Below are 19,696 nucleotides of genomic sequence, written 5' to 3'. Positions count from 1 at the left end.
TGATAATTATAATAGTAAGTCATGTCATTATCATTAGTAGGCTTCGTATAGCAGCCTTGTATAACCACCATCGAGCTGTAGGCCTAAGAGCGCATCCTGTTTAGTCTTCATACCGTAACTTACTGAGGCCTTGGGACTATATTTCAACACTTTTATAGGCTATAATAAATAGGCCTAAACTCCCCCATTTCGTAAATTGCGTTCACGAATAAATGTGACTGTTTTTCGTCTTTGCTGTAATAAAGGCTTTTCAAGAAAACAACTAAAATTGTTACAATAGACTCTCTATTACGCTTGTAATTGATTTGATGTTGTTTACATTGTTCCAAATGGTAAGAAATGTTGTATTGTAATCTAACAGCAGCTGTTTGGCAGAGACATAATATACATGAAGCACTGGCTCCTTACCTTCTTTTTCTTCATCTCCAGGATTTTCCACAACTTGTCAAATTTATTCCTCACATCTGAACGCCCCTTTTACCTCCTGAGCAACCAGTAAACATTCTCCCGTATCGAGTTTGTTTGTCACTTCCTGTGCATCCATTTTGCTGTCATGCGTTACGGTGTTCAGAGTTTGTTATAAGCAGTTTATTGATGTGATTCTGATGTGCTATAGGTCAGGCCCTATTAGTCATGTGCATGCGATGCATACATGTGTCACGTAAAGAGAGCGAGGGTTCAGGGAATAGGGAATGTTTTACCTAAACAAATTAGGAATTTCGGTAACAACCTTTCAGTCAGAAATGGCTGTAATTATGTTGCAGCAACATTGACAGTACAATACACACTGTTGATGTTCTGTGGTGGTCACTGCAGTAGGAAGGAGAGAGACAACACTATAAACACTGTTGATGTTCTGTGGTGGTCACTGCAGCAGGGAGGGAGGAGAGAGACAACACTATAAACACTGTTGATGTTCTGTGGTGGTCACTGCAGCTGAGGAGAGAGAGACAACACTATAAACACTGTTGATGTTCTGTGGTGGTCTCTGCAGCAGGGAGGATCGAGAGAGACAACACTATAAACACTGTTGATGTTCTGTGGTGGTCACTGCAGCAGGGAGGAGAGAGACAACACTATAAACACTGTTGATGTTCTGTGGTGGTCACTACAGCAGGGAGGAGAGAGAGACAACACTATAAACACTGTTGATGTTCTGTGGTGGTCACTGCAGCAGTAAGGAGAGAGACAACACTATAAACACTGTTGATGTTCTGTGGTGGTCACTGCAGCAGGGAGGAGGAGAGAGACAACACTATAAACACTGTTGATGTTCTGTGGTGGTCACTGCAGCAGGGAGGAGAGAGAGACAACACTATAAACACTGTTGATGTTCTGTGGTGGTCACTGCAGCAGGGAGGAGAGAGAGACAACACTATACACACTGTTGATGTTCTGTGGTGGTCACTGCAGCAGTAAGGAGAGAGACAACACTATAAACACTGTTGATGTTCTGTGGTGGTCACTGCAGCAGGGAGGAGAGAGAGACAACACTATACACACTGTTGATGTTCTGTGGTGGTCACTACAGCAGGAAGGAGAGAGACAACACTATAAACACTGTTGATGATCTGTGGTGGTCACTGCAGTAGGAAGGAGAGAGAGACAACACTATAAACACTGTTGATGTTCTGTGGTGGTCACTGCAGCAGGGAGGAGAGAGACAACACTATAAACACTGTTGATGTTCTGTGGTGGTCACTGCAGCAGGAAGGAGAGAGAGACAACACTATACACACTGTTGATGTTCTGTGGTGGTCACTACAGCAGGGAGGAGAGAGAGACAACACTATACACACTGTTGATGTTCTGTGGTGGTCACTGCAGCAGGGAGGAGAGAGAGACAACACTATAAACACTGTTGATGTTCTGTGGTGGTCACTGCAGCAGGGAGGAGAGAGACAACACTATAAACACTGTTGATGTTCTGTGGTGGTCACTGCAGCAGGGAGGAGAGAGACAACACTATAAACACTGTTGATGTTCTGTGGTGGTCACTGCAGCAGGGAGGAGAGAGACAACACTATAAACACTGTTGATGTTCTGTGGTGGTCACTGCAGCAGGGAGGAGAGAGACAACACTATAAACACTGTTGATGTTCTGTGGTGGTCACTACAGCAGGAAGGAGAGAGACAACACTATAAACACTGTTGATGTTCTGGGGTGGTCACTGCAGCAGGGAGGAGAGAGAGACAACACTATAAACACTGTTGATGTTCTGTGGTGGTCACTGCAGCAGGGAGGAGAGAGACAACACTATAAACACTGTTGATGTTCTGTGGTGGTCACTGCAGCAGGGAGGAGAGAGAGACAACACTATAAACACTGTTGATGTTCTGTGGTGGTCACTGCAGCAGGGAGGAGAGAGAGACAACACTATAAACACTGTTGATGTTCTGTGGTGGTCACTGCAGCAGGGAGGAGAGAGACAACACTATAAACACTGTTGATGTTCTGTGGTGGTCACTGCAGCAGGGAGGAGAGAGAGACAACACTATAAACACTGTGGATGTTCTGTGGTGGTCACTACAGCAGGAAGGAGAGAGAGACAACACTATAAACACTGTTGATGTTCTGTGGTGGTCACTGCAGCAGGGAGGAGAGAGAGAGACAACACTATAAACACTGTTGATGTTCTGTGGTGGTCACTGCAGCAGGGAGGAGAGAGACAACACTATAAACACTGTTGATGTTCTGTGGTGGTCACTGCAGCAGGGAGGAGAGAGAGAGACAACACTATAAACACTGTGGATGTTCTGTGGTGGTCACTGCAGCAGGGAGGAGAGAGACAACACTATAAACACTGTTGATGTTCTGTGGTGGTCACTGCAGCAGGGAGGAGAGAGAGACAACACAAAAACACTGTTGATGTTCTGTGGTGGTCACTGCAGCAGGGAGGAGGAGAGAGACAACACTATAAACACTGTTGATGTTCTGTGGTGGTCACTGCAGCAGGGAGGAGAGAGACAACACTATAAACACTGTTGATGTTCTGTGGTGGTCACTGCAGCAGGGAGGAGAGAGACAACACTATAAACACTGTTGATGTTCTGTGGTGGTCACTGCAGCAGGGAGGAGAGAGACAACACTATAAACACTGTTGATGTTCTGTGGTGGTCACTGCAGCAGGGAGGAGAGAGAGAGACAACACTATAAACACTGTGGATGTTCTGTGGTGGTCACTGCAGCAGGGAGGAGAGAGACAACACTATAAACACTGTTGATGTTCTGTGGTGGTCACTGCAGCAGGGAGGAGAGAGAGACAACACTATAAACACTGTGGATGTTCTGTGGTGGTCACTACAGCAGGAAGGAGAGAGAGACAACACTATAAACACTGTTGATGTTCTGTGGTGGTCACTGCAGCAGGGAGGAGAGAGAGACAACTGTATGAATATCTACACTATAAACACTGTGGATGTTCTGTGGTGGTCACTGCAGCAGGAAGGAGAGAGAGACAACACTATACACACTGTTGATGTTCTGTGGTGGTCACTGCAGCAGGGAGGAGAGAGAGAGACAACACTATAAACACTGTGGATGTTCTGTGGTGGTCACTGCAGCAGGGAGGAGAGAGAGACAACACTATAAACACTGTGGATGTTCTGTGGTGGTCACTGCAGCAGGGAGGAGAGAGACAACACTATAAACACTGTTGATGTTCTGTGGTGGTCACTGCAGCAGGGAGGAGAGAGAGAGACAACACTATAAACACTGTGGATGTTCTGTGGTGGTCACTACAGCAGGAAGGAGAGAGAGACAACACTATAAACACTGTTGATGTTCTGTGGTGGTCACTGCAGCAGGGAGGAGAGAGAGAGACAACACTATAAACACTGTGGATGTTCTGTGGTGGTCACTACAGCAGGAAGGAGAGAGAGACAACACTATAAACACTGTTGATGTTCTGTGGTGGTCACTACAGCAGGAAGGAGAGAGAGACAACACTATAAACACTGTTGATGTTCTGTGGTGGTCACTGCAGCAGGAAGGAGAGAGAGAGACAACACTATAAACACTGTTGATGTTCTGTGGTGGTCACTGCAGCAGGAAGGAGAGAGAGAGACAACACTATAAACACTGTGGATGTTCTGTGGTGGTCACTGCAGCAGGAAGGAGAGAGAGAGACAACACTATAAACACTGTTGATGTTCTGTGGTGGTCACTGCAGCAGGGAGGAGGAGAGAGACAACGGGTGCTAGTCCCACTTTTTTTTTTCCTTCCTAACAGCGCAGCAAGTGTGATCCAGGAGGCATAATCAAATCAATTGCGGTCGGACTTCCTCTAGTCATTTCTGTGTCTTAATTATTTCATTAAACAGTTCCCCATTTCTAGCCGGGGACAGCCCTACCGACACAGATACAGCTTATGTTGTTCCATCATCCCCCCATATACACACAAAATAGACTTTCCCTTGGTTCCTATTCCCTATTAGTCATAGGAGTTGCCCCACTACACAGAAGCTCAGATGCATGCAGGCATGCTCGCAGGCATTCGCACACACACACACGCACGCACGCACGCACGCACGCACGCACGCACGCACGCACGCACGCACGCACGCACGCACGCACGCACACACACACACACACACACACACACACACACACACACACACACACACACACACACACACACACACACACACACACACACACACACACACTGCCAGAGCATCATAACCTACTCAGTGCCTCTCAGAATGAACCAGTGAGGACACCCCCACAGTTCCATTAAGAAGTTCATTGGTGCTGTTCTGTTCTCGCTGGAAGTCCCATTAGAGAGAATGAAGCCAGCTCAGATCTCATTCCAGCTTATCCTCACAGACAGTTAAATGGTCACAATGGCAGCTGACAGTGGACCTTTCTGTCTGGAGTGTAAAATAGAGACGAGGATTCAGAGCTCTCTTAGTGTTGATGCACTTAGCTCTTACAGTTAGAGTTGGTGCACATTTCCCCCAGAATGGAAATGAATGAACCTATGGACGTATCGGAATGGGTATTTTGTAAAAGGTTTTCCACAATGTGTATCCACAATAGTGTGTTGGTGGGTGTGTGCGTGCATGCGCCTGTATACGCTTGCATGCATTTATTGTGATGTGGGTATCTGTATGAATATCTAAGTCTGTTGCTATAATACTCTATGCTCTAGGACAGGGACTTGGACTGTCATCTGGAGGAAGTGAGAGAAGCAGAGCAGAGCTTGCCTGAGACCCAGGTCACTGATTGGCTGATCCAGCTGCTGCTTGGACTCCACTACATGCATAACAGGTTCATACTGTATTTATACTTTTGTCAAAAATGAAGAGTACACAAGGGGGAGGTCTAAGAACCACAGGGATCTAAACAAGGATATATTTTGGACTTCAAAGTATCATGATTGCATTGTGCAAGGTTTATTTCTTTATTGTACTCCTGCCTGTCTGCTTGTCTGCTGATGCCTGTGTGTCCTGCTCTGCCTTTGCTGAGGAATGTCTCCTCTGTCCCAGGCACATCCTCCACAGAGATCTGAAGGCCAAAAATATCTTCCTGAAAAGGAACATAGTTAAAATCGGTGAGTTCCAATGCAGCAGGGGCCCATGGGAGTTTTTTTGTTTGTTTGAAATCTTTGCTAGTCCTTAAAAGTGCAGGGAGGATGTGTCACTCCTGTTAAATTCTAAGGCTCTCTCCATATGTCTGCGGCATACAATTATCTACAAAGGTAATGGATGAATTGTCACGACTTCCGCCGAAGTCGGGTCCTCTCCTTGTTTGGGCGGCACTCGGCGGTCGGCGTCGCCAGTCTTCTAGCCATCATCGATCCACTTTTCATTTTCCATGTGTTTTGTCTTGTTTTTCCTCACACCTGGTTTCAATTCCCTCAATCATTTGTTGTGTATTTAACCCTCTGTTCCCCCCATGTCTTTGTCTGGGATTGTTTATTGTAAGTGCTTGTGCACGTGCTGTTTGGTGCGTGACGGGTTTTGTACCCAATATACTTATTTTCATAACTGTGGGTTTCGCTATTAAACTGCTCCGGTTATTACTAAGTTCTGCTCTCCTGCGTCTGACTTCCCTGCCACTGATTACGCACCCCTTACAGGGAAACTGTTGAAAGTACACAGTTTATACACAGCACACAGTTTATACACAGCACACAGTTTATACACAGTTTATACACAGCACACAGTTTATACACAGCACACAGTTTATACACAGCATTTATACACAGCACACAGTTTATACACAGCACACAGTTTATACACAGCACACAGTTTATACACAGCATTTATACACAGCACACAGTTTAAACAGCACACAGTTTACACAGCATTTATACACACACAGTTTATACACAGCACACCATCTGTAGCCCACTGTGTAAATCACTGCCAGTTGTTTGCTCACAAGATTTAGATCAAATATGTAATTCACTAGAACAAATTAAGACAATTGAACTGTCTGGTGCCTGTCCTTGTCCCGGCGGCGTTTGGCGGAACACCTCGGAGCACTATGAGTACCTCGTCATGCTGTATGGGTTGATGAATGCTCCATCAGTCTTCCAATCCTTTGTAGATGTGATTTTCCGGGACCTGCACGGGCAGGGTGTAGTGGTGCATATCGATGACATACTGATATACTCCGCTACACGCACCGAGCATGTGTCCCTGGTGCGCAGGGTACTTGGACGACTGTTGGAGCATGACCTGTACGTGAAGGCTGAGAAGTGTCTGTTCTTTCAACAGTCGGTTTCCTTCCTAGGGTACCGCCTTTCCACGTCAGGGGTGGAGATGGAAAATGACCGTATTTCAGCCGTGCCTAATTGGCCCGACTCCCAACCACGGTTAAGAAGGTTAATAGCGGTTCTTAGGGTTTTGGTTCCAACTACTACCGGAGGTTTATCCGTCATAGGGCTTTGGTCATCCCATGGGACTAGCGGCTCCCATTTACCTCATTGCTTAAGAGGGGACCGGTGCGACTGCAGTGGTCGGCTGGGGCAGACAGGGCTTTTGGTCACACCTGAAGGCTCTGTTTACCCAGGCTCCTGTGCTGGATCATCCCGATCCCTCCTTGGCATTTATAGTGGAGGTCGATGCGTCCGAGGCTGGGATAGGTGTTGTGCTGTCTCAGCGCTCGAGTACGCCACACTCCGCCAAACTCCGCCATCCAAACTCCGCCACCCAAGCTCCGCCCCTGTGCTTTCTTTTCGAAGAAGCTCAGCTCGGCGGAGCTTAACTATGAAGTGGGGGACCGGGAGCTACTGGCTGTCGTAAAGGCTCTGAAAGTGTGGAGACATTGGCTTGAGGGGGCTAAACACCCTTTCCTCATCTGGACTGACCACCACAATCTGGAGTACATCCTGCCGGCGAGGAGACTGAACCCTCGTCAGGCAAGGTGGGCCATGTTTTTCACCTGTTTTGTTTTCACCCTTTCTTACAGACCAGGTTCCCAGAACACTAAGGCAGACACACTGTCCCGGATGTATGACACAGAGGAGCGGCCCATGGTTCCCACTCCCATACTTCAGCTTCTGGCCTGGTGGCACTGGTGGTGTGGGAGCTGGATGTGGACATCGAGCGGGCGTAACGTACAGAGCCCACTCCCACCGAGTGTCCAGCTGGGCGACTGTACGCTCCGTACAGTTCGTTTGCCATATTGGGTCCACACGTCCCCCTCCTCTGATCACCCTGGCATCGGTAGGACAGTGCGCTGTCTTAGTGGGAAGTACTGGTGGCCCACTTTAGCTAAGGACGTGAGGGTTTATGTTTCCTCCTGCTCGGTGTGCGCCCAGTGCAAGGCACATAGACACCTGCCCAGAGGGAAATTACAACCCCTACCAGTCCCAACTATCGGTGGATTTCGTGACGGATCTACCTCCGTCACAGGGAAACACCACGATCCTGGTCGTTGTGAATCGTTTTTTGCCATCTCCTTCCTTTGCCCAGTCTCCCTACGGCTCTACAGACTGCGGAGACCCTGTTCACCCTCCGTGTCGTCCCCGAGGCCGGTGTCAGCGTGCAGCTGGAGTCGCTTTTACGCATCGGGGGCAGTACTGTCACAACTTCCGCCTAAGTTGGTGCCTCTTCTTGTTCCGGCGGGGTTCGTGACGGTCGATGTCACCGGTTTTCTAGCCGCTACCAATCTATGTTTCATTGTCCATTTGTTTTGTCTTTATTGTACACACCTGCTTTCCATGACATTATTATTTATTTCACTATTTAACCCTCTGGTTCCCACATGGTTTTGTTCGTTTTTGTTCGTTGTATGAAGTGTTCGCTATTTTCTGTGAGCTGGAGTATTTTCCTTGGGTGGAATTTATTTTGTTGTTTATTCGAGTAAAGTATGTTATTTACTCAGTTCTGTGTCCTGCGCCTGTCTCCTTCCTACCCGCTGCACATTGACACTTGACAAGAACATAATAAGGGCATGCACTTTAATGTGCTAATGGTTCAATTCCAAACGGAAAATGTGCTGATGGTTCAATTCCAAACAGAAAACTGTCTACTTTAACGTGATAATGGTTCAATTCTAAAAACAGAATACTATCACTAGCCACTTTAACTATGCCACTTTGTTTACATATGTGCTAAAGGTTCAATTCCAAACAGAAAATGGTCTACTTTAATGTGCTAATGGTTCAATTCCAAACAGAAAAGTGTCTTTCTTTCCTCTTCCTATTAAGACTCATCCTTGTCACTCGAAAGAGGACTGGACAGGTGAAAGCAATATGGCGGACACTTCTTTCAGCCTTTTTATTGTCCTTCTGCATAGTGCTCACACCCATCCCCTGGTCCTTTCAGATGGGATCAATGAGGGCACAGGAAATAGGAACAGGTTCCAGTTTGGAAATAATCACCACATAATGCTTGATAAATTCATCGGCTTAAAGTCTAGATTTAGCATTATTAGGTAATGCATTGTTGCTGTTTATTGTTCTTTGTTTTGTTTCTTATCTTATGCAAATTGCACTCTACAAATATAATATATGATTATTATAAGTGTTGCTCTTCCTCCGTTCAGGTGATTTTGGGGTGTCCTGTCTGCTGATGGGGTCATGTGACCTGGCCACCACCTTCACGGGCACGCCTTACTACATGAGCCCTGAAGTCCTGAACCACCACGGTTACGACTCCAAGTCTGATATCTGGTAGGAAGGTGGAGCAGCACACTGAGGCTCAAAGACAGAAAGGTCAAAGTTAGGTTCAAGTTCAAATGTAAAGAAAGGTAAGGTCAGATAGGTTAAATGGTGAGTGGACATTTATCTTGATGCTACACTGTTTGTTTATGTGTGTAGTAACTTTCTTCACACTTGTAATGCGTGTTTTGTGTTGTGGCAGCCACCACACGTTTTATTATGTTTGTCATGTATAAAACCTTCAATGAAACAAACACCTGTTTACAGCTCTGCGTTTTGAAGATGAGTTCTTTTTTGATTCTCATTCCCCTCCGAACCTCAAGAGAGTTATTGACATCCAGTTTCCTCCTCCGTCTCTGCTTCCTGCTAAGGCTGCAGTGCTGAGTTCAGAATGCTGTGTAATGCTGTCACGTATCAAGGCAGACACTCATTGTGAGATTTGGCTGGCATTTCCTGAGAACTTGCTACTCACTTCAAAGCAGTCCAAAAGGAGCATGGCTAAGAGGCACTTTGGATATGGACTGGAATATGTGATGAGTAATGAAGTGTAGAAGAGGGGTAGAAATGGACTAATGTATAATGATGAATGGAGTCGATACGGCCGTTGGTCTGATCAGCAGGAGAGCATAAAGAACACCTTTAATGCCAAGAGCGACTATAGATCCCTCATCTTTCACTGCAGTCTGAAGTGCAAGCATCTACTGAACTCAAAGTTCTTTGAAAAGAATGCAACAGTAGTAACTGTACATGACTTCCCTCAGCACCAGTGCTCCATGGTTTCAAATAATAGTCTTTATGAGAAGTTATTCATGAAGAAGAATCTGATTTCTTGGAGAAAAATAAGTAGAGCCGGTAGAACATAGTACTGAATGGAGACAAAAGGTCTGTCAACTCTGCACTGTCCCTCCCAGCTGCCAGCAGCTTCCTTCCACCCCTGGCCTTCCCCCCTTCATTCTCTATTTATCTGTTTTCAAGAGGAAATGACCACTAATCCCAGAGTGGGAGTGGAAAATTGCTTATTTCATCCGACAGAGAGGAAGAAACCAAGAAGCCAATTGAGGAGATGGTGGTGATCTCAGACACTGATACACAGCCCTCTGGGTAGTCTGTTGCCTCCCACTCCTCCTCACTCCGCTAGGCTCAGCGTCTCTTCCATAGACCACACTAATGAGAGAGGAAGTGGTCACCTCACGCCCCGACCGCTCTACTGTACCACACACGGCCCGTTTAGCTGATCTCACAAGGAGGAGAGGGCTCACTGTAGGTAATAAGTCAAGACAGGAAGTGGGAGATGGATGAGGATTAGAGCAACAAGTAGAGTCACAACTCTGTTAGGTCACAATGAGACATTGCCTGGTGGTAGATTTTTTTGTTTGAAATCCTGTAATACATGGATGTCCACTCCTCTTCCCAATCCCTTCTTCTTATTTGACATCAAATAATACAATTATTACTTGATATAAAAACAATGGAACATTTGATATGGAAAATAAGATGGAGGCTTCCAGGGAAATGTAGATGATATTGCTTGTTTATCCTCCATTATGGTATCTGAATACATTCATATTCATTGTAGAATCTGTCCATTGGTATTACTTGCATTGTTGTTCTGGTGTCCTGTGTGGCAGGATGCAATAAAACAAGAGATTAAGAGAGCGTGATATTAAAGACAAAGAGGTGGATGATTGACAAATAATACCTTAACTCTCTAACTTCCATCTGCTTCCTGTCATCGTTTGGTTATCTCTCTATTCCACCAAGAGTAATAACGGGAGCTAGTATATTCATTCACATATGTCTGGCGGGCATTTATTATTCTCCCATCTAATCTGTTTATTCATGGCCACTTTCCTTTGATGCCAAACAACCTGCAGGAGAAGGGAGCTTTATTACACCTTTATTACACCTTTATTACACCGTTATTACACCTCGATATAAGATGTGTACAGATCCATTACCAGGTGTGTTAATGTTCTCACCTCTTGCTGGTCTGTTTAGAGTCCATGTGGGGTATTACTCATATTGGAAATATGAGACCACATTGATTTATCGATTCAATTACACAGTAGATCAGAGTGTCTGGTCGCACACCCCTTCCAAGTGCAGGTAATGAATATGGAATGGAAGGACAGTTTTGATACAGTAGGTGACCTTATCACTGCTCAGATGGATGGGGACCTCAAAGGTTACCTCAACTGGCACCGACTGTTCCATACGACTGGACTTCAGGTCAGGACCAGTGGATCCTGGTGCAGTTGTATCCTTAACCAATACCCAGAGGTGTTGATGATATCACTACCATTGTGAACTGTGTTGTCTGATTGTGTGTGTGTGTGTGTGTGTGTGTGTGTGTGTGTGTGTGTGTGTGTGTGTGTGTGTGTGTGTTGTGTGTGTGTGTGTGTGTGTGTGTGTGTGTGTGTGTGTGTGTGTGTGTGTGTGTGTGTGTGTGTGTGTGTGTGTGTGTGTGTGTGTGTGTGTGTGTGTGTGTGTGTGTGTGTGTGTGTGTGTGTGTGTGTGTGTTTCAGGGCCATAGGCTGTATCCTGTATGAGATGTGTTGCCTGTCACACGCCTTTGAAGGACACAACTTCTTGTCAGTTGTGATGAAGATAGTGGAGGGAGAAACTCCCAGACTGACAGCCAGATACTCTCTGGAGCTCAACACACTCATGCAAAGGTGAGAAGGCATTAGCCGGAGAATGTAAGGGTCAACTCAGTAACACATCGGTCAGAGTTCAATCCTCTCACATTGTGCTTCAACGTGTACAAAAAAGGATAATACAGGATAAAGAGTGTCTTACCCGCCTTCAAACCCGAACCCTTAACTTATCCAGAACCATGTGCTGTCTCTCTTTTAGGATGCTGGAGAAAACCCCGTCATCCAGGCTCTCTGCTGCAGAAGCTCTGAAGACAAAATTCATTGAGGACAGTATGCAGGTTAGACCTATCCTGGAAACATAACACATATCACAGCAATATAAATACTTCCTAAGGCTGATTGATTGGTTGATTCATTGGGGTGGCTCCAAAGGTCAAATGGGCGGAGCTATGGTACCAGAATCACAGACTAATCAAACCTACTGGCTTGTTGGATTTACTCAATGTTAAATTGACTTCCTGTCATAGTTCACTTTTCTCCACAGCACATTTTCTGTGTTCATAACCTTTTCTACCATGACAGGTTAGAAAGTCAGCATTTCATCTGTCGTCCACATTGTTATTGACAATACACACACACAAGCACGCGCACACACATGCACGCACACACACACACACGCGCACACGCACACACACACACACACACACACACACACACACACACACACACACACACACACACACACACACACACACACACACAGTCAATGAAACATAAAGCCAGCTCATGTGAGATAATAAATGTACTGTAAATAATGTACTGTAATGTACTGTATCTGACAAGCATGTACAGTGCCTTCGGAAAGTATTCAGACTCCTTGACTTTTTCCACATTTTGTTAGGTTACAGCCTTATTCTAAAATTGATTACATTATCCCCCCCCTCATCAATCTACACACAATACCCCATAATGAAAAAGCAAAAATAGGTTTTTAGACATTTTTGCTAATTTATAAAAAATAAAAATATTTTTTTTACATAAGTAAAAAAGTATTTACTCAGTAATTTGTTGAAGCACCTTTGGCAGTGATTACAGCCTCCAGTCTTCTTGGGTATGACACTACAAGCTTGGCACACCTGTATTTGGGGAGTTTCTCTTATTCTTCTCTGCAGATTCTCTCAAGCTCTGTCAGGATGGATGGGAACGTTGCTGCACAGCTATTTTCATGTCTCTCCAGAGATGTTTGATCGGGTTCAAGTCCAGGCTCTGGCTGGGCCACTCAAGGACATTCAGAGACTTGTCCCGAAGCCACTCCTGCATTGTCTTGGCTGTGTGTTTAGGGTCGTTGTCCTGTTGGGAGGTGAACTTTCTCCCCAGTCTGAAGTCCTGAGTGCTCCGGAACAGGTTTTCATCAAGGATCTCTCTGTATTTGACTAATTTCATCTCTGTCTCGATCTTGACAAGTCTCCCAGTCTTTGCCGCTGAAAAACATCCCCACTGCATGATGCTGCCACCATCATACTAGGGATGGTGCTAGGTTTCCTCCAGATGTGATACTTGGTGTTCAGGTCAAAGAGTTGGTTTCATCAGACCAGAGAATGTTGTTTCTCATGGTCTAAGAGTCTTTAGGTGCCTTTTGTCAAACTCCAAGCGGCTGTCATGTGCCTTTTACTGAGGTGTTTTGTTTTCTTTTGGCCAGTCTACCATAAAGGCCTGATTGGTGGAGTGCTGCAGAAATGGTTGTCCTTCTGGAAGGTTCTCCCATCTCCACAGAGGAACTCTAGAGCTCTGTCAGAGTGACCATTGGGTTCTTGGTCACCTCCCTGACCAAGGCCCTTCTTCCCCGATTGTTCTTGGGGACCTTCAATGCTGCAGATATTTTTTGGTACTCTTCCTCAGATCTGTGCCTCGACACAATCCTAACTTGGAGCTCTACGGACAATTCCTTCGACCTCATGGCTTGGTTTTTGCTCTGACATGCACTGTCAACTGTGGAACCTTATATAGACAGGTTTATGCCTTTCCAAATCATGTCCGATCAATTGAATTTCACCAATGCGGACTCCAATCAAGTTGTAGAAACATGTCAAGGATGAGAAATGGAAACAGGATGCACCTGAGCTCAATTTAGATGCATAGCAAAGGGTCTGAATACTTATGTGCATAAGGTATTTCTGTTTTTGTTTTTTTCATTATGGAGTATTGTGTGTAGATTACTGAAGTTTTTAAAAAAAAATCCATTCTAGAATAAGGCTGTAACCTAACAAGATGTGGAAAAAGTCAAGGGGTCTGAATACTTTTCGAAGGCACCGTATGTAAATGTACACATTACATGGATACACATCTGGTGGTCTGTGTTTAGTTTCTGCCTTGTGCAGTATGCTAACCTGACTGTACATGATGTATTCTGTTCAGCTTTCTTTCTGTCAGCACTGCATTTTATGCATTGCATTTCTCTCTAGCACCTATGGCTGAGTGTACATGTAAAGTATATGATGTGGCTATCCCCTTTTATGTCTGTATGCTAGTCTGACACTGTTGTGTCTCCTTCTCAGTGAACATGGTAATTGGTGTTGCCTGGCTGTTCTGTCTTGCCATAAAACACAATGGTTCTTTGATGTCTCTTGTTTTATCTCCCCCTCCTCCTCCTCCTCCACATCTTCTCCATCTCTCCCTCCAGCTCCTCCATCTCTCCCTCCAGTTCCTCCATCTCTCCCTCCTCCATCTCTCCCTCCAGCTCCTCCATCTCTCCCTCCTCCATCTCTCCCTTCAGTTCCTCCATATCTCCCTCCAGCTCCTCCATCTCTCCCTCCTGCTCCTCCATCTCTCCCTCCTCCATCTCTCCCTCCAGCACCTCCATCTCTCCCTCCTCCACCTCTCCCTCCATCCTTCCCTTCTCCATATCTCCTCCATCTCTCCTCCTCATCTCCCTCCATCTCCCCTTCTCCATATCTCCTCCATCTCTCCTCCTCATCTCTCCCTCCAGCTCCTCCATCTCTCCCTCCTCCATCTCTCCTCTCTTCTCCTCCATCTGTCCCTCCAGCTCCTCAATCTCTCCCTCCTCCATATCTCCTCCATCTCTCCTCCTCCATCTCTCCCTCCATCTCTTCCTCCTCCACATCTCCTCCATCTCTCCCTCCTCCATCCTCCTCCATCTCCCCCTTCTCTCCCTCCTCCATATCTCCTCCATCTCTCCTTCTCCATCTCTCCCCCCTCCTCCTCCATCTCTCCTCCATCTCTCTCCATCTCTCCTCCATCTCTCTCTCCATCTCTCCTCGCTCCTCCTCCTCCTCCTCGATCTCTCATCCTCCATCTCTCCCTCCGCTTCCTCCATCTCTCCCTCCATCTCTCCTCCCTCCTCCTCTCCCTCCTCCTCTCCCTCCTCCCTCCTCCTCTCCCTCCTCCATCTCTCCCTCCTCCATCTCTCCTCCCTCCTCCATCTCTCCTCCATCTCTCCCCCTACTCCATCTCTCCATCTCCATCTTTCACTCGATCTCTCCTCCTCTATCTCTCCTACTCCATCTCCTCCCTCCCTCCTCTCCCTCTCCATCTCTCCCCCTACACCATCTCTCCTCCCTCCTCCTCTCCCTCCTCCTCCTCATTCATCTCTCCCTCTATTTCTATTCAGGGTGTGGCGTGACTGGTGTTTTTTTCCATGTCAAGTTTCTTCTATTGTCCTGTGAATATTCTCCCTCCCTCCCTCTCTCCCCCCTCTCCCTCTCCCTCTCCTCCCTCTCCCTCTCCCCCCAGTGGTTTACCCTCCATGTCCCTCTTCTCTTGTTGACAGATTTCAGTGAGAGAACGAAGGACATAGAGATAGGGCACCACCCTCTATTATGCCGAAAGCATAATAAAGAGAAAGAGGAAAGAGTGGAAGGGAGAGAGAGAGAGTGAGAGAGAGAGCGAGAGAGAGAGAGAGGGAGAGGGAGAGAGAGAGAGAGAGGGAGAGGGAGAGAGAGACGTAACATATCAACGATGGTGAAGTAAGACAAGGATATACTAGTCTGTTTGTAATAAAGCAATAATATTGATAATGTTAACCTTGATCTCGCTCTTTCTTTTCTCTCTCTTTTACTCTCGCTCTCTTTCCCCTCCCTTTCTTTTTCTCTGTCTCTCTACAGATCTTAAAACACAAGTTCTGTAGTCTGACACTGAGAGACAAGACATCGGCTGGAGAAAGAGACGCAGCACAGATATTGAAAGCGGTGTAAGGACATGCTCTATATACTGTATGGTTGTCTGTAGTTTGGGTTGTTAAGAAGGAAGAGGGAGAACTAAAACCACTATCATCCTCAGACATGAAGAATGCACACTGGCTCCTCAGTTTAGAGCTACATGGCTGCAGTTACACACCACTATCATCCTCAGACATGAAGAATGAACACTGCTCCTTAGGTTTTTAGACATTTTTGCTAATTTATAAAAGCTTAGCTTAGCGCAATGTGGCTGCATCAGGACAGAGGGATTTTTAAGCATTTACGCAAACACATACTAATATTGCCATACTCTGTCCCTCTCCATAACCCCCTTTTCTCTCACTCTCTGTCTGTCTCTTTCTCTCTCACTTCCTCTCTCTCTCTCACTCTCTCTCTCACTTCCTCACACTCACATTTTCTCACTCACTCAGACATGGAAATCACAGTTAGTAGCAGCTGTCTCTTAAACAAACCAGACCGTCACTGATTCAAACTGGCACCAATCAGGGAAGGTGCCTGTCATCATTAGCTTAGCTGGCCACACACTCTTCTATATGTTAGAGTAGCCAGGTGTACCAGTAGCAGAGAAAGACCAGATTAGGTCTAGGTCTTAGCAATAGCCACACCCATCTCTTTAGGATTGACACGATCATGTCATTTGTTGCCTGACAGACTGTTTCTGTAATGACTTGCCATGAATGACTTGGTAGCATGTGGACAATGTGATATGGTTGTGAGAAATGGTGATTAACTTGGGATCATGGATGATATGATTCTCTGATCTGATGTTATGCTTATTAACTGGTCAGTGACATGATCATGTTATTCCACTTTTTACATACTTACCCTGATGACTTGTCCAATGGAATTCTACACACCTTATAGTTAGAATTGTGGTTGAAGCCAGGGTTATGGTTGAACTGGGATGTGGACATGGAGCTAGGTTTAGGGTTGGGTCTAAGGTTATGGTTGAGCTGGGATGTGGACATGGAGATAGGTTTAGGGTTGGGTCTAAGGTTATGGTTGAACTGGGATGTGGACTTGGAGCTAGGTTTAGGGTCGGGTCTAAGGTTATGATTGAACTGGGATGTGGACATGGAGCTAGGTTTAGGGTTGGGTCGAACTGGGATGTGGACATGAAGCTAGGTTTAAGGTTGGGTCGAACCAGGATGTGGACATGGAGCTAGGTTTAGGGTCGGGTCTAAGGTTATGGTTGAGCTGGGATGTGGACATGGAGCTAGGTTTAGGGTTGGGTCTAAGGTTATGTTTGAACTGGGATGTGGATATGGAGCTAGGTTTAGGGTCGGGTCTAAGGTTATGGTTGAACTGGGATGTGGACATGGAGCTAGGTTTAGGGTTGGGTCTAAGGTTATGGTTGAACTGGGATGTGGACATGGAGCTAGGTTTAGGGTTGGGTCTAAGGTTATGGTTGAACCAGGTTGTGGACATGGAGCTAGGTTTAGGGTTGGGTCTAAGGTTGGGTTGAACTGGGATGTGGACATGAAGCTAGGTTTAAGGTTGGGTCTAAGGTTAGGGTTGAACTGGGATGTGGACATGAAGCTAGGTTTAAGGTTGTTTTAATTTTTTTATTTAACCTTTATTTAACTAGGCAAGAACAAATTCTTATTTACAATGGGATGTGGACATGAAGCTAGGTTTAAGGTTGGGTCTAAGGTTAGGGTTGAACTGGGATGTGGACATGAAGCTAGGTTTAAGGTTGTTTTAATTTTTTTATTTAACCAAACTAGGCCCTTATTTACAATGACGGCCTAACCCGGATTCACCCGTTGATGCGCTGGTCCAGTTGTGCTCCGCCTTATTGGACTCCCAATCACGGCAGGTTGTGATACAGCCTGGAATCAAACCAGGGTCTGTAGTGATGCCTCTAGCACTGAGATGCAGTGCCTTAGACCGTTGCGCCACTCGAGAGCCCCGGGTTAGTGTTGAGCTGGTATGCGGACATGAAGCTGGGGTTAGGGTTGGGTCTAAGGTTAGGGTTCAGCTGGTATGCGGACATGAAGCTGGGGTTAGGGTTGGGTCTAAGGTTAGGGTTCAGCTGGTATGCGGACATGAAGCTGGGGTTAGGGTTGGGTCTAAGGTTAGTGTTGAGCTGGTATGTGGACATGAAGCTGGGGTTAGGGTTGGGTCTAAGGTTAGGGTTAGCTGGTTGACATGAAGCTGGGGTTAGTGTTGGGTCTAAGGTTAGTGTTGAGCTGGTACATGAAGCGGGGTTAGGGTTGAAGGTTAGGGTTGAGCTGGTATGCGGACATGAAGCTGGGGTTAGGGTTGGGTCTAAGGTTAGTGTTGAGCTGGTATGCGGACATGAAGCTGGGGTTAGGGTTGGGTCTAAGGTTAGTGTTGAGCTGGTATGCGGACATGAAGCTGGGGTTAGGGTTGGGTCTAAGGTTAGGGTTGAGCTGGTATGTGGACATGAAGCTGGGGTTAGGGTTGGGTCTAAGGTTAGTGTTGAGCTGGTATGTGGACATGAAGCTGGGGTTAGGGTTGGGTCTAAGGTTAGGGTTGAGCTGGTATGTGGACATGAAGCTGGGGTTAGGGTTGGGTCTAAGGTTAGTGTTGAGCTGGTATGCGGACATGAAGCCGGGGTTAGGGTTGGGTCTAAGGTTAGTGTTGAGCTGGTATGCGGACATGAAGCTTGGGTTAGGGTTGGGTCTAAGGTTAGTGTTGAGCTGGTATGCGGACATGAAGCCGGGGTTAGGGTTGGGTCTAAGGTTAGTGTTGAGCTGGTATGTGGACATGAAGCATGGGGTTAGGGGTTAAGGTTAGTGTTGAGCTGGTATGCGGACATGAGGTTAGGGTTGGGTCTAAGGTTAGCTGGTATGTGGACATGAAGCTGGGGTTAGGGTTGGGTCTAAGGTTAGTGTTGAGCTGGTATGTGGACATGAAGCTGGGGTTAGGGTTGGGTCTAAGGTTAGTGTTGAGCTGGTATGTGGACATGAAGCCGGGGTTAGGGTTGGGTCTAAGGTTAGGTTGAGCTGGTATGACATGAAGCCGGGGTTAGGGTTGGGTCTAAGGTTAGGTTGAGCTGGTATGTGGACATGAAGCTGGGGTTAGGGTTGGGTCTAAGGTTAGTGTTGAGCTGGTATGTGGACATGAAGCTGGGTTAGGGTTGGGTCTAAGGTTAGTGTTGAGCTGGTATGTGGACATGCGGACATGAAGCTGGGGTTAGGGTTGGGTCTAAGGTTAGTGTTGAGCTGGTATGAGGACATGAAGCTGGGGTTAGGGTTGGGTCTAAGGTTAGGTTAGTTGAGCTGGTATGTGGACATGAAGCTGGGGTTAGGGTTGGGTCTAAGGTTAGTGTTGAGCTGGTATGTGGACATGAAGCTGGGGTTAGGGTTGGGTCTAAGGTTAGGGTTGCTGGTATGTGGACATGAAGCCGGGGTTAGGGTTGGGTCTAAGGTTAGGGTTAAGCTGGTATGTGGACATGAAGCTGGGGTTAGGGTTGGGTCTAAGGTTAGTGTTGAGCTGGTATGTGGACATGAAGCTTAGGGTTGGGTTAAGGTTAGGGTTGGCTGGTATGTGGACATGAAGGTTAGGGTTGTCTAAGAGTGTGAGCTGGTATGTGGACATGAAGCTGGGGTTAGGGTTGGGTCTAAGGTTAGTGTTGAGCTGGTATGTGGACATGAAGCTGGGGTTAGGGTTGGGTCTAAGGTTAGTGTTGAGCTGGTATGTGGACATGAAGCTGGGGTTAGGGTTGGGTCTAAGGTTAGTGTTGAGCTGGTATGTGGACATGAAGCTGGGGTTAGGGTTGGGTCTAAGGTTAGTGTTGA

At 46.5% G+C, this 19,696-nt stretch overlaps 1 protein-coding gene across 1 annotated transcript in view; it reads left to right on the top strand.

Annotated features, from left to right (window-relative positions):
• nek11 (NIMA-related kinase 11) overlaps positions 1–15,923 on the top strand; it is a 45,090-nt gene extending 29,167 nt beyond the window's left edge. Inside the window, exons 4-9 of the mRNA XM_064945003.1 lie at positions 5,153–5,271; positions 5,490–5,554; positions 9,001–9,127; positions 11,641–11,790; positions 11,972–12,050; positions 15,834–15,923. Coding sequence (XP_064801075.1) covers positions 5,153–5,271; positions 5,490–5,554; positions 9,001–9,127; positions 11,641–11,790; positions 11,972–12,050; positions 15,834–15,923 — 630 coding nt within the window. The remainder of the gene's footprint in view (positions 1–5,152; positions 5,272–5,489; positions 5,555–9,000; positions 9,128–11,640; positions 11,791–11,971; positions 12,051–15,833) is intronic.
• Positions 15,924–19,696: the final 3,773 nt, after the last annotated feature.

Source organism: Oncorhynchus masou, chromosome 29, assembly GCF_036934945.1.
Source record: "Oncorhynchus masou masou isolate Uvic2021 chromosome 29, UVic_Omas_1.1, whole genome shotgun sequence".
In the NCBI taxonomy this organism is placed as follows: Eukaryota; Metazoa; Chordata; class Actinopteri; order Salmoniformes; family Salmonidae; genus Oncorhynchus; species Oncorhynchus masou.
The sequence above is the reverse complement of the archived record's forward strand: the minus strand, read 5'-3'. Positions and strand labels throughout refer to the sequence as shown.